General features: G+C 44.1%; 2 protein-coding genes across 3 annotated transcripts in view; one reads left to right on the plus strand and one right to left on the minus strand.

Moving 5' to 3' along the window:
* Positions 1 to 11233, plus strand: part of LOC108941965 (alpha-1,6-mannosylglycoprotein 6-beta-N-acetylglucosaminyltransferase A-like) — a 190305-nt gene extending 179072 nt beyond the window's left edge. Inside the window, exons 13-17 of the mRNA XM_018764927.2 lie at positions 1959 to 2105; positions 3041 to 3157; positions 4438 to 4512; positions 5013 to 5170; positions 7902 to 11233. Coding sequence (XP_018620443.2) covers positions 1959 to 2105; positions 3041 to 3157; positions 4438 to 4512; positions 5013 to 5170; positions 7902 to 8100 — 696 coding nt within the window. The 3' untranslated portion in view covers positions 8101 to 11233. The remainder of the gene's footprint in view (positions 1 to 1958; positions 2106 to 3040; positions 3158 to 4437; positions 4513 to 5012; positions 5171 to 7901) is intronic.
* LOC108941966 (transmembrane protein 163-like) overlaps positions 7248 to 27613 on the minus strand; it is a 91812-nt gene continuing 71446 nt past the window's right edge. The window contains exons 6-9 of one of the 2 annotated variants that reach the window (XM_018764930.2): positions 20886 to 20997; positions 14509 to 14650; positions 14145 to 14216; positions 7248 to 7267 (exon numbers count right to left, since the gene is read on the minus strand). In XM_018764930.2, coding sequence (XP_018620446.1) covers positions 14156 to 14216; positions 14509 to 14650; positions 20886 to 20997 — 315 coding nt within the window. In that variant the 3' untranslated portion in view covers positions 7248 to 7267; positions 14145 to 14155. Of the gene's footprint in view, positions 7268 to 11233; positions 14217 to 14508; positions 14651 to 20885; positions 20998 to 27613 lie in introns of those variants that run through there. The other variant, XM_018764929.2, reaches the window with a different exon arrangement.

The raw sequence follows: 27613 nt of genomic DNA on the forward strand, positions 1-27613 counted from the left end.
TCCTCCCTCGTCCTGGTCATAGCCTCCCATGGATTCAAATACCACTGCTATGCTGATGATACCCAGCTCTTCCTCTTGTTTTCACCTGGAGCATCAGGCAATTCTGCACGTATTGCTGCCTGCCTGTCAGACATCTCTGCATGGGTGTCTGATCACCACCTCAAACTCAACCTCTCCAAAACAGAGATTCTTCACCTCCCAGCTGGCCTGTCCTCCTGTCACAATCTATTGATCAAACTGGACAATTCACTCATTTTGCCTACCTCCTCAGCTAAGGGTCTGGGAGTGACGATTGACTCAAGTTTATCTTTCTCTTAGCACATCGAAGCCATAACCCGGTCCTGCAGATACATCCTGCATAATATTCGCAGGATCCGTCCTTACCTCAAAACTGACTCTGTCCAACTACTTGTCCAGGCCATGGTGACATCCGGTCTGGACTACTGCAACTCTGTCCTGTGTGGCCTTCCCACTACTGCCATCAAACCTCTGCAGCTGATACAGAATGCTGCTGCACGAGTTGTGTTTCACTTGCCAAAGCATTCCCATGTTTCTCCTGTACTCATTTCTCTGCACTGGCTTCCTGTAGCTGATTGGATCAAATTCAGGACCCTGGTTATTTCCTACAAATGCATCAATAGAATTGCTTCTAGCTATTTACAAAACTTGATCAACCGCTACACCCCAACCAGGCCCCTTCGCTCATCTACTTCTGTTCGCTTGGTGGTCCTGTGCACGAAAAGTAAAGCATGGAGGTTCTTGGTTCTGGCTCCGTTGTGGTGGAATGGCCTCCCCCTCTCACTCAGAACTGCTGAAACTCTGTCTACATTCAAGGAGGGTCTGAAAACTAACCTTTTCCAGACTCACTTTGCCCAAGATCTCTTTAGCTCATGTACGGTGTAAATGGTCATGCGCCATAACTTTATGACCATCCCCAGATAAGCCTTTACACAGCCGCTACTCCTGTATTGTATGTAAATGTTTGTGTACCTTTAAAAAAAAAATGGCTATCAGGATTCATCTATCCTGCATTTTATGCACCTACTCGAGCGATGAAAATCAGTGCTTCAAGTGGAAAGAAACAAACTATGTCTCCTTAAGAATCACATGTCTGCAACTACATCTCTTTCTCCTAATGTAATGCACAAATCGTATTTTCACTGAGATGTATGTCGCTTTGGAGAAAAGCATCTGTTAAATGAATACATGTAAATGTAATGTAGGGGGTGTGGTGGCGCAGTGGGTTGGACCGCAGTCCTGCTTTCCAGTGGGTCTGGGGTTCGAGTCCCGCTTGGGGTGCCTTGCGGCGGGCTGGCGTCCTGTCCTGGGTGTGTCTCCTCCCCCTCTGGCCTTGTGCCCTGTGTTGCCGGGTAGGCTCCGGTTCCCCCGTGATCCCCTATGGGACAAGCGGTTCTGAAAATGTGTGTGTGTAAATGTAATGTAAATAATTGAGTCTTTCCAAAACCTGTCTTTTTTGTAACTGTAATTCAGCAGCGGTGTGCTTTAGTTTCTTTATTTCTACTCATTTCTACATCATCATTTACCAATATCATGATTTACTTTTAACTATTTTTTGATTATTTACTATATTATTCACCACATGGTGTTCGTCTTCTATTGTATTGTACCTCATTGTATAACATTTTTTATACTTTTTCTTATATGCCTGTGATACAGCCATGTGAGACTTTGGGAGGTTTTTGGAGTCTGGCACAAAGAAAGTTCTGAGGTGTATAAAATGTCACAGGCGGAACATGGAAGGGTGTGCATCTCTGATGAATAACACCTGGTGAGAAGTGGAATAAACCATTTTTAAGCTTTATTGTGTCTCATTATTGAAACTCCTAAAAGCTTAGATTGTCTGGAAAAAAAAGATCATTTCCAACAAGTGGTACAATGACAGTTTAACTCATAAGGTGAGGCTGATGTGCACTGCTGGTTTTCTGGCTTTTTCTCAGCTGTTCATAGGATTGTCTTTCCCCTATGAGGGTCCTGCTCCCCTTGAGGCCATCGCCAACGGCTGTGCCTTTCTCAACCCCAAGTTCAATCCCCCAAAAAGCAGCAAAAACACAGACTTCTTCAAGGGCAAGCCCACCCTGCGAGAGGTGAGAGACCTTTCACCACTAGGGCCTCCATGACCACTTCAGCCAGGTATTCTTACACTTAAATTAATAGATTAATGAACTACAAATTTAATAAAGAAGTCATCTGGTTTTATCAGTACATTTAATTTACTGAATTATTTGTTTATTCAAGACAGTATTATAAAATTCTACTGTACGTTTTTTTCTTGTAGAAAATGTTCCACACACGGAGTTGTAATTGACATGTTGTGTCAGTGCTATGAGGGTACCACTTGTGCAACAGGATTAAAATTAGAAATAATGCTGTTGGTAAGCTTGTTTTAAATAGTCGTTTCACACCCTTAAGAAACGCAGCACTTCCAGTACGTCTGCATGGGTTATTAGTGAATTATTAAAAAACTGAAATGCTACTTATTAATCAACTAATGCCCAAAAAAGAATTTACATGAAATAATTAACTGTAGGAAATGCTCCATGTGAGCCTAATTAAGTCCGAGAGGAGCTGGAGTGTTCTCTTTTCCTCTCTCCTCTGCTATCCTGCACGCATGGGTGCCTTAAACACATTTTAGGAACTCCTGTGGGGTGGAGTCTTGAGGGACTCTGCGTGTATTTACACTGAGGACCTTGGTCTTTCAGTTCCTATGGAATCATGTATATGAAGGAGCCAGGTTCTAATCCCATCTACTGCAGTATCACCCCAGGCTAGATACTTACCTGAATCAGTCCAGTAAGAATTAACCAGCTATATAAATGGGTAGATGAGTGTAAGAATCTTAGCTGCTGTGGACGCGAGTGTTGGCTGGAAGTATTAATAACTATAAATTACTAGCTCATTCGGTTACTTTGGCAGCAGACACTCCTAGGGAGGTGCTAGGGTAAGTTTGGACAATTGCAGAATTGTCTTCCTCTTCCTGCTATCCTTACACATCTTTTCTTCATTCTCCCTCTGTCTGCAGTTGACCTCCCAGCACCCATATGCAGAGGTGTACATCGGTAAACCCCACGTGTTTACAGTTGACATCGGCAATCCTTCAGAAGTGGATCAAGCAGTCCAGACAATCCTCAGCCAGAAGGTCTGATGGTTCACCTACCTACTTCTTAATTACGTTTACATTTATTCATTTAGCAGACGCTTTTCTCCAAAGTGACATACATCTTAGAGAAAATACAATTTGTGCATTTACATTAGGAGAAAGAGAGGCATAGCTGCAGACATGTGATTCTTAAGTAAACCTAGTTTGTTTCTATCCTCTTTATGCACTGTTGTTCATCACACGAGTAGGTGCACAAACTCAGGATAGACTAATCCTGATTACCTTTCTACAATTTTTTTTTTAAGGTACACAAACATTTACATACAATACAAAAGTAGCAGCTATGTAAAGGCTTATCTGGGTATGATCATAAAGTCAAGATGCATGAACATTTACACCACACATGAGCTTGAGAGATCATGGGCAAAGTGAGTCTGGAAAAGGTGAGTTTCTATCAGTGTTGCTCCCAGAAAGCTCATTTGTATTTCATGAAACATGACAAGAATGTGGAGCGTTCAGGATGGCATTCTGGTCAGAATGCTTGAGTGAGTGTTGCAAAGTAGCGACTCTCTCCCACAATCCATCAACAGTGCCTTTGGGGGCCATCCAGCACTTTAAACCATGCTAGGTACATTTTTAGTTTGTGTGGGACAACCCATTAGTATAATTCTTCAATTTTAAGTGACATTCATTTAAGTATACAAAATTGTGGGTGCTGTATATTACAGTGGTGTATTTTTTAACTGCTGAAATGCCCATTATAGCTCACTTTGGTTCTGCTCCTTATATAGCTGTTATGAGTGGAATTACTTTACTCTAGTTTGTTTGTTTGAAACATAAATGATCACATTGCTGTGCCAGGAGGCTTTCAACACTTTATGATGGCACTTGAGAGATTATTTCCCTAATCACCTTGTGTCAGGATGTTCAGCACTTAGCTCATTTAAAAGACATCCAGAGGCCAGCAGGAAACATGCTCTTTACTTGTATGCTAATACCCTTTCATATGTCTAGTGAAAGGGCTTTAGTTATTCAATACATTTGTAACTAACTGATCTAACTGTTCTAACTAGTTTTATTTAGAACAGTTTCATTCATTTTTCAGAATAATAGTTGGTGAATTTTATAATTGTTTATATTCATCCATATCAGAGGTGTGAGCAACATAAGACCACAAATTTTCTTTGAACTATTATATGTCATATGGTGCAGTACTAATGTTACCCGTTATTCTTATCACAAAAAGCTGGCCAAATGCATTCAAATACAGAAAGTAATGAACACACTGTCGCCTAACATGCTTTTGTTTCTCCCTCCAGATCGAGCCATACCTGCCCTACGAATTCACGTGTGAAGGTATGCTTCGGAGAGTCAACGCTTTCATTGAAAACCAGGTAAAGGGCTGCTGTAGTCTTTGGTGATGGTGCTACTGTAGTGGTTGCAACTGTTGCCTTGTCTTTTGAGAGCGCAGGTCTGAATCCCACCTCTTACTGTACTGCCATGATAGGCTCCGGATGATCAACTCTGCCTTGGACAAGTGCTTATTGGTAGCATCTGAATAAGTGAGAGAGTTGGCTGCTGTTGTATATGTGCAGCTTATGTTTAATCATTTATTTTTCAGCATCATGATTTGGATCCACACTCCAGCTAAGGAAGGAAGTTAGATCAGTGCAATGATGAATTGTTTATAAAACTGAAATACACTATCATTTGAACTACCTCTAACTGTAACATGGATCCTGATTTGATCCTCTGAGCAAGATGTTGTTAATTTTACACATACATTTAATCATTTAGCAGATGCTCCTCTCCAAAGCAACATATATCTTTTGTATATGGAGTCAGTCCTTTAACCACTATATGTCCTTATCTACCCATTCTGTCCACCTCACAGGACTTTTGCCACAGCCAGGTAATGTGGCCACCACTGAGTGCACTCCAAGTGAAGCTGGCTGATCCAGGGAAGTCATGCAAGCAAGTGTGTCAAGAAGAACAACTGATCTGTGAGCCCTCCTTCTTCCAACACCTTAACAAGGATCAGGCCTTGACCAGGTAAACCACCTGTGCTAACATTACATTTATTCATTTACATTGTAGCTGACACTTTTCTCCAAAGCAGCTTACAGTGTTGAGGTTACACTTATTTACCCATTTATACAGGTGGGTAATTTTACTGGAGCAACTTAGGGTAAGTACATTATTCAAGGGTACTACAGCCAGAAGTGAGGCTCAAACTTGCAACTTTTGGGTCCAAAGGCAGCAGCTCAAACCACTACACTACCAGCTGTCCCTACATGTGCTTACCCTGGAGCCACAAGCACAGCACCAACACTGTAAACAAGGCCACTGCCATAGGTGACACAAGTAACCTTGGACAAAGGTGTCCTCTAAATGCTGGTTAATTATAGTCATAAATACTTACAATATAAACATAATTTTCAAGCTACAGCCACAAACACCACTCAGGCACAGCATACAATCAAAAAAATACTGACACTAGGAAGAACAGACATCCTACAAAATCAAAGACACTATAGAGGCTTAGACATGACAGTGACAGTATAATTAGTTATAAACAAATGACATTTGAAAGTGAGTTAAAAATGCAGTACTGAAAATAAATAACAAACAGTGATACTTTAAACAGCCATAAACAATGCTGACACACAAACAGAAGCAATACTGTTACTACCAGCAGTCATGACTACAATACTGACACCGTAAATAGAGCAAAAAACAATACTGACTCTCCAAGTAGACATAACACTGACAGTACAATCATAAATGCATCACTAATATTACAACACTTTCATACATATAGGACATGATAAACGGTCATAAACTCAGTAACACTAAATGGATAAACTGATGGTGCAGAATCAAAATGGCTCTAGTAAAACTACCCAAACTCACACACATTAGCTGAAGCCGCTTGTTCCAAGTGGGGTCACGGTGAGCTGGAGCCTAACCCGGCAATACAGGGCGTAAGGCTGGAGGGGGTGGGGACACAGGATGGGATGTCAGTCTATCACAAGGCACCCCAAGCAGGACTCAAACCCCAGACCCACCAGAGAGCAGGACCTGGCCAAGCCAGCTGTGACCCCCTCCAGACAAACTTAAATATGTAAATAGCTGTAAACACCATCCTAATGGTATAGTATTTAAGGGAACAGCAATCACTCTATAAAGAGTTAGAAATATAATGCCAAGATTACAAAGAGGCAATAGACAATATACAAACCTGTTACCATCTTATGTTTGTTTCATGACCAACTTACTTCCAGGAGAGGGCAGTATGGGGCCAACATAGTACTGTTCAGAAAATAATCAGTTTTCCTTTTACACCTGAGCAGTCAGCACAAGGGTGGGGTGGGGCGGCACTTTGGGTTTGGCCTGTGCCTGCACTCGGGTGGGTCTGCGGTTCGAGTCCCATTTGGGGTGCCTTGCGATGGACTGGTGTCCCGTCCTGGGTGTGCCCCCTCCCCCTCCAGCCTTACGCCCTGTGTTGCCGGGTTAGGCTCTGGCTTGCCGTGACCGTGCTTGGGACAAGCAGTTTCAATCAATGTGTGTGTAGTCATCACAAAACTTTAGTGACAGTTGTGTCAGTGTTGGTGAAAGCAAGTGTACTTGGCTCTATGAACATCAGTACAATACTTGCTGCAAGTACACACACACACATACATATATGACAAATTATTTGTATACATACAGATCATAAAGACATGGAGAAGGGAAAATAATTAGAACTTGTAAACAAGTTGTTTTTAATGTAATTACGTTTTCACATTTTGCGTTTATTCATTTAGCTTTTTCCCAGCATGAGGTATCTCAGAAAACAAAACAAAAGTGTATTACACCAACAGAAAGAGAGATTTGGATGTAAAAATGTGATTGTTGAGTACAGTCGATTTTTGAAATAATATAACAAATTAGTATACATTACACAAGAAGATGCATGCAGATTTTGTTATTATTATTCAATTCAATTTAATTTGTTGTTATTATTATCATTAGTAGTAGCAGTAGAGGGGGTGCGGTGGCGCAGCGGGCTTGGCCAAGTCTCGCTCTCTGGTGGGTCTGGGGTTCGAGTCCTGCTTGGGGTGCCCTGCAGTGGACTGGCATCCCATCCTGGGTATGTCTCCTTAGGCCCTGTATTGCCAGGTTAGGCTTCGGTTTGCTGCGACCGTGCTCAGGACAAGTGGTTTCAAACAGTATGTGTGTGTGTAGTAATGATAATAATGTAGTACATTTTTATTGATCACATAGGAAGTCAGGGAAGAAGTGAGTATGAAAGAAATATGTTTTGAGACCCTTCCTGAACATTAACAGAGATTCAGCAATTCTGAGTGAGAGAGGGAGCTCATTCCACCACATTATTTTGATAACACATATGTGAACATTGCATATGCACAGCAAACAAATTTAAACTTCTACAGTTGAAAGCTGCTGAAAACAGAACAAATTAAGACTGAAGACCATTAAAGGAACAGATAGATATATACTACTAAAAGGGGTGTAGCAAGGAAATCTTGCCCTCCTGAAAAATGTTTGCCCCCCCATATTCGGTTGATGAATACATTTTTGCAGACAATAACACGCTCATGAACAACTACATAATTGGCAGAACTTCATATAATAATGGTGAACGAAGGCAGTGTAGAGGAAGCGCAGTGCTTGTCAGACCATGATAATGATGATGGTGATGAAATGTGCGATGTATAGGCATAGTCTGAATGCTGGATGTATTCGGTGGGAGTGTTCAGCTGAGTTGTGGCCCTTGCAGGTACGGTGTGGACTGCCACAGTGTGGAGTCATCCAGCGACACAACGGTGCCTGCTTACAGCGAGGCCCGCCACCATTGCATCTTCCAGGCTGACTTGTTGCTCTTCAGCTGTGCTGGTGCCCACCCCTCCCTGAAGCGCATCTGCCCCTGTCGGGACTACATGAAGGGTCAGGTGGCGCTTTGCAGGGACTGCCTCTAGTGTCTCTAGTGCTCCTTCTGCGGCAAGGTCTCTGAGCAGGCCAGCACAGAGAACCCCTGCGGCTCAGCTTGCGTACCCCAAAGAGATGGCTGGGTATGACCATCGCGTCTCCTTGTGTTCCTTACTTGCACAGCTGAGCGTGAAACGTTTGCGTTTCTGAAGCAAGCATGTCGGAAGACACAAAACGTTGCCGGGTCAGACCCCTGCAGCCAGCTGTGGAGCAGAGGAGCATTAACAGACCGATGTAGCGTGATGTAAATGAGACCGGGCTGAAAATAGACCTGTATCAGCCTGGTATGCTTAAATGAGATGCATGGGGGACTTGAACCTGGGTTCACTGGTGCTCTCTGGAGTAACTTGGTCCAGACTACATTGTGTGGATTTGGATGCACTTTGCTGCACAGAAGGACCACTCACCAAACTAGAAGTCCATCGGGGTCTGTCTGTCCCCAGAGGTCTATGAAATTATGACCATTTTAGATGTGCAATCAGGTCTCCTAGGAGGAGAAGCTGACTGATCATCCCTGTTATGAAGACCCCCCTCCACCACACCACATTCTTCACTGCAGATGATGAGTGCAAGTGCATTAATTGTTCCATGTCTGAAATTCTTTTATTTGGTGCCGTGATTTTAATGCTAATTGCTAGATTTTTATTTAAGCCCAAATGCGTATGTTGCAGCGCAGCTTTGGGTGAAGAGACATACCTGTAATTGTCTTTCCTCAGGCTCCCTGTCCAGCGCATAGGTGCTATATGACTAACTGCTATAACTATGGGTGAAAAAAACCACTGTATCCTGGGATTTTATTCCATATGCATGTGAGAACTATGGGCATCAGTCATCAGCATTGTTTTATTATTGCTACTGTATTTTTCCACTGGATATTTTTTTATGTCTCAAAAGATGCGAAGTTGAAATTTGTCAGTTTACTGTGCGTCAGGGCAAATAAGTTTAAAACTAAAACTGAAAAAACATTGGAAACACAAGGGAAGTCCATATTTGAGCAGACAGGTGTTTTACATGCAATTTCTGTATTTTTTCTGTCTGTTCAGGGTGGACTGTTACATGCCTACATGTAGTCAATGATCATTTACAGTGAGTTACCAAATCACTGAATCTTTACGGCCCTGCTTTTGCTTGCTCGTACGAACAGTTAAATTTGGAGAAGATGCACTAACATATTAGCTGACTGAGAAGACATGACACTATATGTTATTCATATGGGGTTTTAAATTCTTTTAAATTTTATTTGTTATGCAGAGCTTTGTCACTGGTAAATTTTTCTCAAAGAAAACCTATTTTGCTTGTTTGTTTTTTTCATATACAAAGACGACTTTTATTTAAAAAAAAAAAGATATTATTTATCATAATGTTTTAAGTGTGCTGGCCTTTTAAAATATGACCTTGGGAGTCATTTTGTTCAGCTACTCTTAAACTGCAATGAGAGGTCTGTTTTTTATGATTTTTACCTGGGAAAAAGTCTTAAGTACACACACACACACACACACACACACACTGCAGTATGTGGCAGTTTCTCAACCTAATCATAATTCCTTTTTTTACCATGGTATGTAACTTCACTGAGGTATGAAACCATCTACTGTCATCACAATGCCTGCCATGCCAGCATTGTTTGGGTCGCAGTTTGTTTTACTCTAAATGCCAGCAACAGCCTAATTTTTTTGCTTAATTTGCAGTTGGATGAGTTATTTCATTTACAAAATTATGTATAAAGGTTGTATTTTACCAGTAATGTTGGATTTGGTTTTCCCTTCTAACTTTTGATGCAATGAGAATTTGGGTTGGATGTTTGTAAATAGGTGAGCAACCTGCAGCCAACCTACTGTTTCCAAGTACATTATGTGCCTTTCGCTGGTTAGCAAATCTGTCCAAACAGCTGCCCAGGAACCCCATTCACAATGTCAACTGCTGCTTCTTTCAGACAAGATATCAGTCATGGGTAAAAAATGAATAGCAGAGATACCTTAGACTCCTGGTTTTCAGCAGGCTGTCTGTGCCGTTGTATACGCTTTCTGCTGGACAGTTAGAGTGTTTTACTCCTCATTTCAGCCAGTCTGGCTTAGTTACCTTATTGTTTTTGTTTGTTTGTTTCATGTTTTATGGCCAAACAGTAAAAATTCATAATGCTATACACAACAGAAAGAATTCTATTAGAAGACCATTTGTAGTACAATTCATAAAAGAGAGAATGTCTTTTTTCCTTGGGATATTTTAACAGACTGCTAGAAAGTAATCAGCTGGGTATTAAGCATCCTTATTTGTCAGTGAATTTAATTTATTATAAAATTGCATTTGTTGAACTTTAACAGCTGTCAAAATGTCTTTGGGGAAAAAAATTTAGTGTTTTATGTGGTCTGAGGCCAGTTATGGAAGTGCTAGAAGAGGTCAGTTGGTTTTATTGCTGTGTTTAAAGCAGTATGACACAAGAAAAAAACGACTTGTTTCCAATCCATTCTGATGAATATGTGGGACAAATTTTATTTTTCAATAAACTTGTTATTCTGTGACGATGAAGTGTCACTCTCACAGGAGTGCTTTGTTTAAATATATAGTGTGTATATGTCACCAGCAGTACCATTAAAATATTTACAGTCAAACATAAAATTCCACACTCCAACATGAACAGGGATTAATGGTCCACATATTGCATATGTGCTTACTGGTGTGACTGTGTGGAGGATAGTGTGGGGGCCTGTGCGAACAGCTCCAAAGACCACTTTAAAAGTATGGCAATGCAAAGCTGCTCTAAGGCCATGACAGGGTCACCTAACTCCTCCTGCCAAGCTTGTAAAATACTAACCTACAGATACAAATTTTCTGTATTGGTAGAGGTTAGACATTTCAGCTATAACTGTTTTCTGGCATATAATGCTGTGCCTGTGTGTCTGTCTGTCTATCTGTGTGTGCATGCGCATATGTTAGGCCATGACCTACTTTTTTCAGTTCCAAACATGGATAACAGCAGCTTGTTCCATAGATGTGCATAAATGTTACTATCCAAATAATTTGTAGATGTTTTATATTCATCTTTAAAAAAAAAAACATTTTCAATCAAAAGTTGATGTTGTATGCTGTAAAATATCTTCAGTATTTTTTCTGTACACGAGGCAACTTCTGTCTCAGTCCATTAATATTCCAACTAAAATTCATGCCACTTGGGTTGGACTTCTCATTCATGTACATTTCAGGCCTAAGATTGTGCTTCAATTCATTAATTCCATTTCAACTCATATGTTTTATTAATTCAATCTGTTTTGTACTTTTTGGGCTGGAATATAAAAAAGGACTAGTGGGACTGTAAAATTAATGTGTATAATGTTGCTGTAAAAGTTTGCTGTTGGTTTGTGTTATATTGTGCTGTCATTTTGCAAAGACATTAGTGATAGAACAGTGAGGGGGACTATTTAAAACAAGGGCTGTATGTGTTTGGGCTGGACAGAAAACGAGTTGGAAAAATCAGCTGTCAACAGCTCTTTATAGAAAAAGAACACATTTGCGCTGCGGTACCAGCAATGCTGACTTCATTGCACAAACGTTCAAGGGCTTGAACAGGAGGAATTGAAAATGATGTGCCACTTGTAAAGGAAGAGGCCATAAATGACCTACCACATTGAAAGGAAGAGTCCATAAATTATCAAATTGCTTAAAAAGAAAGGAGTCTGTAAATGATCTACCTTATGGAAAGGAAGAGTTCATAAATATTCTACCATTTAGAAAAGAAGAGTACTCAGAAGATCTGCCAGTTTGAAAGAGTCTCAGCAGGCCCACTGTGACACTGAAAATGCTTTGACTTCACAAGCTTCTACACAAAGAAAGAGCTATGTAAGCAATGTAAATACAGTCTATGTCTTCATTTATATATTCCAAGTATACAAAATCTACAAACAGTGCTGGTATCAAGTTAGTAAACCAGGAAATGTTGTATACATTCTGAAAGTGAGCTGTTCTTTGCCTTTGAAAAGCACAAGGAAATGTTCTCACTGACACCTACTGAACATTATAGCTTCATCCACAGTTACCTCACCATTTAACGTACACCTGAAGTAAAAAAGGCAAAGCAAAAGACATACAAACATTTATACAAATGGCTCAGGTTTCATGTTGGTTTCCTATGAGAGGTTCTGAATTTCATACTGACATCTAAGGTTACTTATAGTTAGAACATTTTATAAAACATATTTTTGTGAACTAGATGGACCCCTAAAGTGGCACAACAACTGGAACCCATTTCAATGACAACTCTGTAGATGCTTTGTGCAACAGAGGTATACAACACAAATATATTGGCAGCACTAAGATCTTGTAGAGACTTCCTACACACATTAAGGAGTGTTTCTTATTCTGTTGTCTTTGATTAGACTTTTTTTTACAGTGACAGCTTTGCCCATTCCATTCAATGCAAATATGGCTGAAGCAATTAAATCTGTGTACCTTTCACAAGGATATAACAATAGCTAATGGCAGCCAAATCATGTTCCCTTCTCAGTGCATTTAAACTATAGCTACTGCCTCATTTGTTTCCTGAATCATTTTTTGGTCACAGTACTGCCTCAAGTATATCTTGATGGTATATCAGAGGCACATTCATAGAATTGCTGACGTGTAGTGTAAGGAATGAATAAAATATATATGAGACTCTCCAAGTAAATTACATTTTAATGTGCTTCCATGGATGACAAAAACACTGTTCTGTGTGTTTTCATTACTTATAATTCATATACTGTAAGTATTCGGTACGTCACGAATCACTGTCGACAGATATTCCGTTTTTTTTTCTTTGTGTGAAGGCGTCACAGTATTGTTATTTTCACTCACTCTGCAGCCAAGGAAGGATATAAGAGAATGAATACAACAGAACCAAAGAAACAGAGATGCCAAAAACAGCTTGCCAGTTACAGTTCACACTGGAAACTAGAATGCAAAAAATATAGCGAATTTTCAGAAAGCTAAATTTCTGCCGACATTATACCCGTATTAGGAATTTTTTTATTTTCAGATTATAAATCCTATAGTTATAGTAGTGTGCTGTGCTCTAAAATTATGGCTTTCCACATGTTCTCCTTCAAGGCTAAATTCTACACTAGGAATGTTCTTGCAGGCCTATGTTGGTCCTACTGGACCAAATCAATTACGGCCTCCAGCACTCTTTGCACTACTGAGGGTAAAAATGGATTCAGTGACATCAATAAGTTGAATCAGATAGACTCGGTCCTCCAGGACTATTGGTTGAGCAAGCTCACAAGTGATGTTAAAGAGATGTTTGTGTTTTATTCAGCTACAGTAATATGCCTTGTGCAATAGGACTTTGTGCTGTACCACTGTACTGCCTCTATGCAGCAGACCCCAGACTATAAACATAACCAGGCTGCCCTGCTCTCCAATCTAAATCATAGTCGCCTCTCTAGACACCAGCATCAGCAAAAATACAAAAATACAAAAATACGCTAAATACTGTGCTCTCCCATTACACACCACTGTCCAGTTCACACAATTGCCATGATATACAAAACCTTCATCCATTCCAAGACCTGGAGGAAACTTAGACCAAAGAAAGGATTAGAGCCATATAGAGAAAGTCAATAAATATCCATTAAGATGGAATGCAAGAAAACAAAATTACAGATAGAAAACAGAATTGAGTTTTCCAGATGCTTTTGTGCCAATCTAGGACAACTTGTCCCGTAGCTAAATATCATAGAATGGGCTCTATATCCATCAAAGAGTAGCTGCATTTAGATTTCAACACTGTTGCTGTTTTGCCAGAAACTAGACCCCAGCATGCCTTATGTTCATCATGTCATGATGCAGAGGTAAGAATTCCGTTCTTGCTTTTGGAGCAGTTTATGATTAATGGGCACACAAGGTAGTGAGATAAAGAACATACAGGGATGCTGTAGTAATGGGATGCTTGCTTTGAACTGAAATCCCACCAGTATCTGAAGGTCTCTGAGTCTTTCTGGTAGGAGGTCTGCAAAGGGTAGGGAAAAGAGGGAGACCCAACTCCTGCTGCTGTTTCACCCACCTAAATCTCTCTCACTCAAACCTCTCGTAGTTTCTGGTCTGTCTCACCCGGGGGACCATATCGATCAGCAGCCTGTAACAGTGAGTGGAAAAAGGTGAAATAACACACTTGTGATATGCTGCAGTGTTTCACAGATTGAGGACACCATCTGGATACATTCCAGGATAAAGAGTGAGAGATGGAACCTTGTGTTTACCACTTGGGCTCAAAGGTCATAATGACAACCTGTGCTTTAAGAGCACATGAAGGAACCCAATCCAATGAAACCCAATCCAATGAAATGTACACAGTGAAACTTCAGGGACCTGCCCACTCTACCAACATCTGTCAGTGCATTCAGGCCTTTTAAGGCAGGAGCACTTACTTCACTCCATAGGCAAGGATGATGAGACCAATGAGGATCCCTGTTGTCCCATCCAGGTACCACACTGTTGGGTGGTGTTTGAAAACCTCAGCGTTGATGAGGATGGAAAAGCCCATCACCCCACCCACCAAGGAGTTGAATGCTACAGACAACCAGCAAAGATGAAGTTGTTAGGGACAGCTAGTGCAGATTATATGAATAATATGTGCTATGGGGACGGTAAGAACAATTTCCCCATCTTTCAGGTAATGCAAATACTCAGGGCTATCACTTGCTATAAGCAGTATAAAGCCTTAAAGCCACCAAGCAGGCCCCCGTATTTTAAATTATAGCTATTTATTTTATTACAATTTTTTCCTCAATTGTTATTTACTCATTAATATTGCACTTAACTCACTGCTTATTAAAAGCTTTTTTGATCAAAGTTAATGAAAATTGTCCATTCCTTGGAGGGTCCCAAGTTTGATGTTGCTTTGGGCCATCAGATGTTCAGAACCGGGCCTGAAAGTACTGCAGTTGTGTAGCCGCTAACATCAAGAACAAAAAGATTTGACAAATCCAGTGTGTTGGTTGCTGAACAATTCATACTTGCAACAGTTTGTTTTGGTGTCGTCTTATTTGTACAAAAACAAAGAAAATGTCTTTGTAAAACAAAACTTTACATAAACTAAACTATGTAAGTGTTGTGCACTGGTCTTCATTCAAGCGACAAGTTGAGACAGAATTAAAGTGCTTCTTTGGCTAAGCAAAGGAGAAATATTTCCTTTTTCAAAACAAAGATGCTGTCGTGATTTGCAGAATTAAATTAGATAATTTCACAAAAAAGGGTTTTTTTGTATAAGTATAGAGTACCTAGCATTTCTGCCATGTCACACAGTAACCATGACAGTGTTTTGCCACAGTGGAGTTAACAATATCAGAGAACACAAACTAACGCCTTAGTTTCCATAAAAGTGTTATGTCCCTCATGAGCACTGATGACACTAATCACCAGAGGTATGTGTCCAAGGCACCTGGCAGATTGTGGCACTGTCATGTTGGGGAGACTGATTCAACAGACTCAACTGAAAGTCCTGTGGTCCAGTCGGGGAAAGACGAAGGCGTGGTTGGGGCCGGCCGAGGATCAGGCAATCTGAAAATGTTGTTCAGAGAGTAACACAAAGCCGTGGTCGACGACGGAATGCCATGGGTCAAAGAGCCGATGATCACCCGAGATAAGGCCACAGGGACAAGGAGGGAAGAGGCGAGGAGGAGAGAGGAGCGGAAAGGAACGGGGAGGAGAGAACGAGGAGCAAACAAGGGAGGCAGGTCGTGATGCGAATAGTGACTTGTGTCTTCCAAATTGTGAGGTTCCGCAATCAGTTGTTTCCAGGCTGCTGCTTTTATACCTGTCTTCCTTAATCTCCTCCTGGTGTGGTTGTTGGGCACGCAGTCGGGGGCATGACAATAGCCCCCTTCACGGGCGGCAGGTGCCACCCTACAATGGCCGGGAGGACATCCCCTATGGAAATCCATGATGAGAGCAGGACCCAGAGTGTCCCGCACCATCACCCAACACTGCTCCTCTGGCCCATAGCCCTCCCAATCTACCAGATACTGCAGGCCCCCACACCGTCACCTAGAGTCGAGAAGTGCCTGTACCGTGTAAGCTAGGGACCCCACCACCTGCACTGGTAGAGGTGGTTCGGTGTTGTTGGGGGTCTGGAGGATGATGGTCCCAAAAGGCTTGAGCAGGGACACATGGAAGGTTGGGTGTATGCGCAAGTGTGGAGGCAACTGAAGTATGTACATTACTGGGGTGACTCTGCAGAGAACCTTATAGGGCCTGATGAACCAGGGACTGAGCTTTCTGGATGGGAGGTGGAGCTTCAGGTCACTGGAGGAGAGCCATACCCTCTATGGGGGAAGAAAGGAGAGTCTGTGCCGGTCCACCTGATGTTTGTACTGAAGGTGGTCCCAGACAGCTCGCCACACCTCCCCACTTTCCTGGTGCCAGTTGTCGACTGCAGGCATATTGCTGGGGCCGTAGTTCCAAGGGAATAGCATGGGCTAATATCTTAGAACACACTGGAAAGGGGAAACACCTATAGATGAGTGGATTAAGGCATTTTCAGCATATTTGGCCCAGGGCAGATACCAGGCCCATTGATGTTTGAGGGAGCAATAACTGCGGAGAAACTGGCTTATGTCTTGCTGTAGCCATTCCACCTATCCATTTCCCTGGGGGTAGTACCATGAGGTGAAGCTTACAAACACCTCCAACTTGTCCCAGAAGGTATTCCAAACCCTCAAGGTGAACTGGGGCCCACAGGTCTGATACGATGTCCTCTGGCAGGCCGTACAGACGAAAGACCTGCTGGAACAGGGCCTCCGCTGTTTCCAGGGCTGTAGGTAGCCTATGCAGAGGAATTAGGCAACAGGCCTTGGAGAACCTGTTGACAATAGTCAGGATTGTGGTTTTACCCTCAGAGGGGGAAGGTCCACCAAGAAGTCCACGGCCATCTGGTCAACAGGGGCAAAAGGCACAAATAGGTGTTCCAGCAACCCTGCGAGCTTGAGATTTGGGACTTTAGCTTATGAACATGTGGTGCAGGCCTCCACATAGTCTTGGACGTCAGTTTGCATGGAAGGCCACCAAAACAACCCCTGGAGGAGGGAGAGCGTCCTGCGATGGCCTGGATGCCCTGAGGTTGGGGAGTCGTGAGCCTATTGTAATAGTGAAGATCATATGCTTACTGGCATGTATGCTTTTTCTTGGGCAGGATGGGTTCTGGGGTCTTGGTTGGGGGTTTGTTCTCACAGAGGTGTGAAAGTGCTTCCACCTTGGTATTTTTGGAGCCTGGTTGGTATAACACCGTAAACTGAATCCAGGTAAAAAGCAAGGCCCATCAGGCTTAGAGAAGGTTCAAGCGCTAGGCTGTCTGGAGATACTCCAGGTTGCGGTGGTTTGTTAGAACCAGAAATGAGTGAGCAACCCCCTCTAGCCAGTGATACCACTCTTCCAATGCAAGTTTGATGGATAACAACTCCCAGTTCCTAATGTCATAGTTCCACTCAGCTGGGGACAGCTTCTGCAAAAAATAGGCACAGGGGCACAGTTTGGGAGGATTGCTTTGTCACTGGGACATCACGGCAACCACCCCAACCTTGGACACATCAGCCTCCACAACGAAGGGCAAGGTGGGATCTGGATGTTTAAGAATGGGTGTCCTGTGAACTTTTCCTTCAATTCTTGGAAGGCATATTGGGCTTTATCAGTCCAGGTCAACCAGGCCCCCTTACCTGAGGAGAGGACTGTAAGGGGGGTGTCTATCGATCTGAATCCCCTGATGAAGCACCTGTAAAAGCTAGCAAAGCCCAGGAAGTGCTGTAGAGCCTTCACTTTTCTTGGGTGAGACCATTCCATGATGGCTCGAATCTTCTCAGGGTCCATAGCTACTCCCTCTTCGCTCAGAGTAAAGCCCAGGAATGACACCTGTGACTGGTGGAATAAATATTTCTCCCCCACCAAGAGGTTTTTTCGCAGCAATTGTCATTACACTGCCCTTACCAGCTGCACATGTTGCAGCCGGGTTCTGGAGTAGATGAGGATGTCATCCAAGTAGACCAGCACCGTGTTGTTGACCAGATCACCAAGAACATGGTTGACAAACACCTAGAAGACTAAGGGTGCAATAGACAGCCTGAATGACATCACCAAATATTCATAGTGGCCTGGAGTGGTACTAAATGCAGTCTTCCACTCCACTTGCCCCCTTCACGGATCCGGATCAAATTATGCGCTTTAGAGGTCTAATCTAGTGAAGACAGTAGTCCCATGTACCTATTCCAGACTGGCAGTGATCAAGGGCCAGGGATGCAGATATTTGATTGTGATGGCGTTCAGACCTCGATAATCAATGCAGGGCCATAAGCCCCCATCCTTTTGCCTGACAAAGAACCCAGCAGATGCAGGGGAAGTAGAAGGTGGATAATGCCCGCAGCTAGTGCAACGGTGACGTAGTCCCGCATGGCCTTTTGTTCCGGGAGTGACAGGGGATACACCCTACCTTGAGGAGGTGATGTGCCGCATAGGAGATCAATGGAGCAGTCCCAAGGCCGGTAACGTGGAAGAGCTGCAGCCCGGCTTTTGCTAAAGACTTCACTGAGGTCTTTATACTCACCTGGGATCACTGTTGGCTGGGAAGCGTCGGGGCTCTCTACAGACGTGGCCCGACAGGGAAGGGACAGACAGTTCCTGCTACACAGAATCCCATGTCACTAGTTCTCCACTGCTCCACTGGAACACTGGGCACATATCGGTTCAACCAGGTGAAGCCAAGGATAACCGGTGTGTTGGGGACCTGGATCAGAAAGAATGCGAGGTGCTCCTAGTGACAGGGGCAGGATTCCAGTCATTCTGCTCGGCCAGGATCCGGAATTCTAGTGCGTATTTAGCAACCGTCCGATTGCCTTGTTGGATCCGCATCAGGTGGTTGCTGGCGGCTTGGGCAAAGAGCGGATGGTCAAACACCATGTCAAACCACTGCCTGAAGTCTTTATAGGTGGTGTTGGTGCATGTCTTCCAGACAGCGGTTACCCATTGGCATGCAGGGCTAGTTAGCAGTGAGAGCAAGTAAGTGATCCAGTCTCAGTCTGTCCAGTATATCTGCAGAAAATTGGAAAACATGATCTCGCACTGCATTAAAAACCCTTGGCAGTTATCAGGTGAAATATCATAATTATCAGGAGCTGGCAAGCAGAGGCCGGTGGTGGTGTGCATGGAGTATCTGTCGTCAGGATCTAGTCCAAGTGAGATGCAGGGGCGGTGACGGCTTCGAGGATTCCCCTCTCCTGAATCACCTGTGTAAGCTCCAAGGGAGTCTGAGCGATTTGGTGCAGGGATTGTTTGTGCATGTTCTGCCTCGTGTCTTCTGTGGAAATGGCATCCTGTAGTCAGTCCAGCACTGCTGAGTACATAGGTGAGGTGGAACCTTCTGTCATGTTGAGGAGACTGATTCGATGGACTCAGTTACAAGTGCTGTGGCCTGGTCGGGGAAAAACAAAGGTGTGATAGGAGCCGCTCAAGGGTAAGGCAATCTGCAACCGTTGTTCGGAGAGTAACACAAAGCCGTGGTCGGAGAAGTGAAGCCGTAGGTCAAAGAGCTGAGATCATCGGAGACAAGAGCACAGGGACAAGCAGGGAAGTGCAGTGAGCGTCATCTTCCTAACAGCGAGGCTCCATAATCAGGTGTTTCCAGACAGCTGCTTTTATACCCATCTTCCTTAATCTCCTGCAGGTGTGGTTGTTGGGCACAGGTCCACAGAGGGGTGTTAGATTAATACATGTTTGTGTGACCTCTAGATGTGACAATGTAGTATAGAAAAATGCAAGAAACAGACAACTGGTTTACAACCTTGGTCTTTATGCATCACTATGCATGTTGATTTTTATTGCCAAATTTATTATATTGAGCTGTAGATGAATCAAGACAAAAAAGTCAAATTGAATGTTTCACCATGTGGCTCTATAAATGAGCGCGACAGGAGAAAGAAAAGTAAGAGAAGTCTATCTCCCCTGGCAATTACAGGTGGTCAGTGGTGCCTTTCCATTATCACTGTGTTTACAAACTCAAAGGCGCAAAGTACTCTTATTCAACTCATATGAAGAGCGCAGCTGCAATTGTGCTGTAATTGATTTTTTCCAGAAAAATGGATCAATATTCCCTGTAATTTCATCAGTAACCCTCTTGCTGCTGGGGTCCATGTCTTTGCTTTGGGTGTTTCAGTGAAGTGCCTAACAGACTTAATGAAGTCCCAACGAGTACGTTTCCTTTCCCTCTTGCAGCTGTCAGCACATTAGTCACACACAGCCTTAATAATAGTCCTTCCATTTATACCACCTGGGACGACTGTACAGCACAATTTGGTGACTGCCATCCCCATGCCCTTTAGAAGGAGCCAAAGGGCAACATGCTGATGGAGACAAAGTGCCCCTGATACCTTCACTAGTGCATCACTGGGGACATAAAGGAAAAGCTTCAGGAAAAGCAGCCACAGGTTATTGGATTGCTGTACACAGCGGGAGGCATGAGATAGGAGGCATGAGTCCAAGACTGAGGTGATAATACACCTTGTCTGGAGCACTGACCTGAGAGGAGAGCCTATGCTGCAGCCACTATTAACATCTTTATACTGACCAGTATGAAAGGATAGGAATACTGGCACTAGCCTGAACTGCTACAGAAGGATGGAACTGATTGGCTTGTTTTATATCTAAGGCCACACTCAATTGGATAAACCATGAGACAGTCTTGTCACTAATTGACTAGGCTTAACGCACTCCTGTTTTTGCAGTCAAGGGGTCACAGCTGACTAGCTGACCTTCAGTTACCTACCGTCTGTGATGAGAGCCCTGCTGGTCAGTACCTTGCCCAGCATGAACTTGATGACGGCCAGTATGGCACATGTGACCCCACTGACAATGGACACACTGAACAGGAAGTCATCCTAAGAATGAGACAAAAGCAGGAAGTAAAATGCCGACACAAAAAGAGGAATATTCCCTCAGTGACCTTTGAGAACGCACGTTTTTAGCTTCAACACACATAGAATAATAATTTTTGTTGTGACAGAGGCTGATCATTTGCATTTTACTTTAAATGGGATCCAAATCTAGACCACTGAGATCTTTATAAACAACACTTGCAACTTTGCACCAAAAAGGACCAACAAAAAATATCATTATGCTCTTAAATAATAGTCCTTGCTCCTTAAGGAAAAGTGCTGGACTATGGCAAATCTTGATGTGATGTTGGCTCCACTTAACCCCAGAGTGTGGGAATTATAAGAGCTCACCAATAAAAAGGGTGACTGCCATGAGAAGGGTAGACTGATGAGTAATGCCCGTGAATATGGGTTTTCATACTAAGGACTCTGATATATGAAGCAGGAATGACACCCACTCAGATGCACACACACTGAGTAAAGTTCTGAGGTGGAAGGTTTTTTTCAGGAGAGGGGGAATCAATTGCCAAATCTGTCAGAGGGCACCCAGTGATGAATGAGGTTCATTTACCTACCTCTCCCAAGTCTCCTCATTAGAAGCAAGGCTGTCGAAAGCTGTGCTGTGTAGAAAGCAAGGCTGTGCAAAACTTATCTGCAGGAGCTGACTGATGCTCAACATTCATAAATACTCTGCTCATAATACTTAAATGCTTATATGAGTCAAATTTTTGGAAGGAGACTGCACCCTGAAAACTGTGGCATTTTGGTTTGGTTGCCATGGTTTTCTCTTAAACTGCTGACTGTAAAATGTGGTGATGGATGATGACTGGAGAGGGAGGCTCTATGTAGCTGTCAGAACAGTAGCATAAAACTCTCAAACATCCCCAGACAGCGATGGCACTGTCACGCCCACACATCATATTAGATATCTGGTGACAGACATAATGGGAGCTTCAGCTTGTGCTCTAAGAGATCATTAGCATTTGCCCCCCAGGAAACTCAAGCACTGAAAATGTACAGAGGGCCTGTTAATACTCAAAAGCAAATACAAATTATCCGTATTAATTCTTTTACGAATATTCCACGCTATATTCCTACAGAGATCATGGAAGACCCACTTATGACATACCTTAAACTGCATTTACAACTACGGCAACTCAGCTGCATTACTATTTCTGAAAAGCCACAACTATTTGTAGATTAGTGTGATTCACTCACTACAAAATTAAAGTTTTCAGTGCTGTTTTTGAGAACCAAAGTGCCACTCAGGGTAGGAACAACTACGTAATTGAATGTACGAACCACATGCTGCAGCCATATAATCAAATTAAGTAAAACTTGAGCCAGCCCTCCAGCAGACTGTGTCTTCAGAAGGAAGCAGTATGTTGCACTGGATAACATTACTTCTTTCCTTGTTGGAATAATAAATAACAGTATTATGCGATTTGTTGTACAGCACTGCATTTACAATAATTAATAGAATTTCATTAAGTTTTAATCCCCCATCACAAAACAAGGAGCAATCAACAATTTAATCTTTACTATAAGAAGTAGTCCTGTCCTGGGTGTGTCCCCTCCCCCTCCAGCCTTGCCCCCTGTGTTGCCATGTCAGGCTCCGGTTCGCTGCAACCCAACTTGGGACATGTGGTTTCAGACGTGTGTGCGTGTGTGTGTCTGTGTGTGTGTAAGAAGTATTTTTCGTGGGAGGTTTATGTAATGAGAGACAGTTTTTCAGCCACATACATGTCCACATACATTGCACATACTACAAGAACTGTATTTTTGATAAAGTACAATATAAATATTTCATTCAATTTCAGTTGAAAAACAGAAAACAAAAAAATGATAGTTTTCGATATTTTTGATATTTTTATTGAGCCTGAAAAAACTGTACCAGCATCTGTTAGAAGACAGTCTTCCTAAATTAGGGACTTATGTTTGGGAGCCAGTTCATGACATTAACTTTTACATTCATCATAGTGAGAAGAGTATATATATATATGTATTTATATATAACATTATATATACGTTAAGATGAAATTTCAATAACATTTTTTTCCAAGTACAGTATGTTTATTCCACAGCAAATCTATCATGACTCCTCTGACTGTTGTTGACTGCCATTAATTAGGTGTTACCATAATCTGGTTTTTCATTGTCACTCACTGTACCCAGCCTTTTGTTAGCTCCATCATTATCTTCCACAAGCTAAGATGGCCAGTAACTGAAGTTTACCAATTTGTATTACTTCGTTTAATCTACAAGAGGGTGCGGTGGCGCAGTGGGTTGGACTGGGTCCTACTCTCCAGTGGGTCTGGGGTTCGAGTCCTACTTGGGGTGCCTTGCGACAGACTGGTGTCCTGTCCTGGGTGTGTCCCCTCCCCCTCTGGCCTTATGCCCTGTGTTGCTGGGTAGGCTCTGTGACCCTGTATGGGACTAGTGGTTCTGAAAATGTCTGTCTGTTTAATCTACCTACCAAAACAGCACTCCAACATCTGTGGAGAACAAAAAATAATCTGATAGGCTGCCTCTCTTCCTAGATTATGTTTGTATGTGCCAAAAATGCATTTTAATAGATTCTCACCAGACTGAGAACTCTCCTGAGAAAAGACTTGCAGACTTATCTAAAACACTGTCTGGTCCATTAAGAACATGTACTGAATTCAGATGGACTGTGGATTTCTCTTTCACTCATCTTCTGCCCTCAAAGTTATTTCATATAAAGAACAGTGAAGAGAAACTACTTCTACACTGATACAGTGGAAGCTTTTTTCCAATGTGACATATAAAAGAGAGTAAACAAAAGTGCATTTAGTGACAGATAAAGACTCTACTCCGAGCTCCTCCCGGGTGACTGAGCTCCTCACCCTATCCCTAAGGGTGCACCCAGCCACTCTGCGGAGGAAACTCATTTCTGCCGCTTGTATCCGCAATCTCATTCTTTCAGTCATGATCCAGAGTTCATGACCATAGGTGAGGGTAGGAACGTAGATCGACCGGTAAATTGAGAGCTTCGCCTTACGACTCAGCTCCCTCTTCACCACAACAGACCGGTACAATGACCGCATTACTGCAGACACCGCACCGATCCGTCCGTCAACCTGCCGCTCCATTTTTCCCTCACTCGTGAACAAGGCCCTGAGATACTTAAACTCCTCCACTTGAGGGAGCAACTCCCTCCTAACCCGGAGGGGGCAATCCACCTTTTTCCGACTGAGAACCATGGCCTCGGATTTGGAGGTGCTGATTCTCATCCCCGCCGCTTTGCACTCGGCTGCAAACCTCTCCAGTGCACGCTGTAAGTCTTGACTTGATGAAGTCAACAGGACCACATCGTCCACAAAAAGCAGAGACGAGATCTCGCGGCCACCAAAACAGACACCCTCCGTTCCCTGACTGCGCCTAGAAATTCTGTCCATGAAAATAATGAACAGAATCGGTGACAAAGGGCAGCCCTGGCGGAGTCCAACATGCACCGGGAACAGGTCTGACTTACTGCCGGCAATGCGAACCAAGCTCCTGCTCCGGTCATACAGGGAACGAACAGCCCGTAGCAGTGAGCCCCGAACCCCATAATCCCGAAGTATCGCCCATAGGATGCCACGAGGGACACGGTCAAATGCCTTCTCCAGGTCCACAAAACACATATGGACTGGTTGGGCAAACTCCCACGAACCCTCCAACACCATAGTGAGGGTATAGAGCTGGTCCAGTGTTCCACGGCCAGGGCAAAAACCGCATTGCTCCTCCTGAATCCGAGGTTCGACTATCGGTCGGATTCTCCTTTCCAGTACCCCAGCATAGACTTTCCCAGGGAGGCTAAGGAGTGTGATCCCCCTGTAGTTGGAACACAATCTCCGGTCCCCCTTCTTAAAAAGAGGGACCACCACCCCGGTCTGCCAGTCCAGAGGCACCGTTCCCGAACTCCACGCGATGCTGCAGAGGCGTGTCAGCCAAGACAGCCCCACAACATCCAGAGACTTGAGAAACTCGGGGCGGATCTCATCCACCCCCGGAGCCTTGCCACCGAGGAGTTTTTTGACTACCTCAGCAACTTCAGCCAGGGTAATGGACGAGTCCCCCTCCAAGTCCCCAGCCTCAGCTTCCTCTACGGAAGGCGTGTCGGAGGGATTGAGGAGATCCTCAAAGTACTCCTTCCACCGCCCGAGGACATCCTCAGCTGAGGTCAGCAGCGCACCACTTCCACTGTAAACAGTGTTTGTGGAACACCGCATCCCCCCCTCTGAGTCTCCGGACGGTTTGCCAGAATCTCTTTGAGGCCGACCGAAAGTCTTCCTCCATGGCCTCACCGAACTCCTCCCAGGCCCGAGTTTTTGCCGCGGCGACTGCCAGAGCCGCGCTCCGTTTGGCCCGTCGGTACCTGTCAGCTGCTTCAGGAGTCCCATGAGCCAGTCAGGCCCGATAGAACTCCTTCTTCAGCTTGACGGCATCCCTTACCTCCAGTGTCCACCACCGTGTTTGGGGATTGCCGCCACGACAAGCACCGGAGACCTTATGGCCGCAGCTCTGAACCGCCGCCCCGACAATGGAGGTGCGGAACATAGTCCATTCAGACTCGATGTCCCCCACCTCCCTCGGGACCTGGCTGAAGCTCTGTCGGAGGTGGGAGTTGAAGACCTCTCTGACAGGGGCCTCCGCCAAACGTTCCCAACAGACCCTCACTATGCGTTTGGGCCTGCCAGGTCTGTCCAGCTTTTTCCCCCGCCATTGAATCCAACTCACCACCAGGTGGTGATCAGTTGACAGCTCAGCCCCTCTCTTCACCCGAGTGTCCAAGACATATGGCCGAAGGTCAGAAGAAACGACTACAAAGTCGATCATCGACCTCCGACCTAGGGTGTCCTGGTGCCAAGTGCACTGATGGACACCCTTATGCATGAACATGGTGTTCGTTATGGATAAACCGTGACTAGCACAGAAATCCAATAACAACTCACCGCTTGGGTTCAGATCAGGGAGGCCGTTCCTCCCAATCACGCCCCTCCAGGTATCACTGTCGCTGCCCACATGGGCGTTTAAGTCCCCCAGTAGAACGACAGAGTCCCCAGTGGGAGCGCTTTCCAGCACGCCCTCCAGGGACTCCAAGAAGGCCGGGTACTCTACACTGCCACTAGGCGCATAAGCACAAACGACAGTGAGAGACCGTTCCCTGACCCGAAGGCGCAGAGAGATGACCCTCTCATTCACCGGGGTAGACTCCAACACATGGCGGCTAAACTGGGGGGCTATTAATAAGCCCACACCCGCCCGCCGCCTCTCACCTTGGGCAACGCCAGAATAGTAGAGAGTCCACCCTTGGTCGAGAAGAGTGGTTCCAGAACCCAAGCTGTGAGTGGAAGTGAGCCCGACTATATCTAGACGGTATCTCTCAACTTCCCGCACCAGCTCAGGCTCCTTCCCCGCCAGTGAGGTGACATTCCAAGTCCCAAAAACCAGAGTTGGCGCCTGAGGTTTGGGTCGGCCGGGCACTCGGCCCCGACCACCGCCCAAATCACAATGCACCGGCCCCTTACGGTCTCTCCGGCAGGTGGTGAGCCCACCGAAGAGCGGCTCCACGTCATGGCTTCGGGCTGAGCCCGGCCAGGCCCTGTAGGCATAGACCTGGCCACCAGGCGCTCGCATGCGAGCCCCCTCCCCAGGCCTGGCTCCAGGGTGGGGCCCCGGTGACCCCATACCGGGCGGGGTAAACGAAAGCCTTGATTTTTTCTTCATAAGGGGTTTTTGAATCTTGAATCTATTATTATATTATTCTGTCTGCATTCAAGAAAGGTCATTCCAGAGAGACTGACTTCCTTGCAGTGTCAGAAGCTGTCCCATCAGCTACAGCTGCATTCCTTTCCTTTCTTAGTATTTGACCACTTATCACTTTCATCCAAGCTGCCAGTTGTATTTCTGAAGGTGAACAGGTACACCTGGCAATGGCGTTACCAATTCTCTCGATAGCAGATGGTTGAAATGCATCCTTAACACCCATTGACTTTGTAGTCTATGTCGGTCTTGTCTCAACAAGCTTGGTTTTACTTATTTTCCATTTCTGAAGGCATGGTGAGGAAAAAATAGGATAATTCTTGTCTTCCTTGGAACAAGAGATGTTGAAACCTGTCAAATTTTAATAACTTAAAACCAATATGGGGGAAAATATGAAAATTGTGGCTGTCTGGAGTGAACCAACGTTTCGGCAGCCATTTTAGAAAAAGACCAAGTCCTTGGTCCTGCAGAATTTGACACCACTAACCACTGGATCCATCTTTCCAATCTATAACTGATTGGAATAAAAGAATAAACACTGAAATGGTTTGTTTCCTATCACATAGATCCTGCCTTCCCCTTTCTGTCTCTTGTTCTGCAGGGCTCAATCCTGGGCCCCTTACTCTTCTCTAGCTGAACTGCTTCTTTTGGGTCTGTCATTGTCTCTCCTATCACCTGTCATCACTCTCCTATGGCTCTTTCATTGATCTCCTTTCACTTTTACATTGATGATACCCAGCTTGTGTTCTTTTCACCCAGCAGCTGGTGATGCTTTGGATATCTTTGCTTGGATGATTAATGACCACCTACAACTATCTTTCAAAGAATGAGATCTTCTGTTTCCCAGTAG

Source organism: Scleropages formosus, chromosome 21, assembly GCF_900964775.1.
Source record: "Scleropages formosus chromosome 21, fSclFor1.1, whole genome shotgun sequence".
NCBI lineage: Eukaryota > Metazoa > Chordata > Actinopteri > Osteoglossiformes > Osteoglossidae > Scleropages > Scleropages formosus.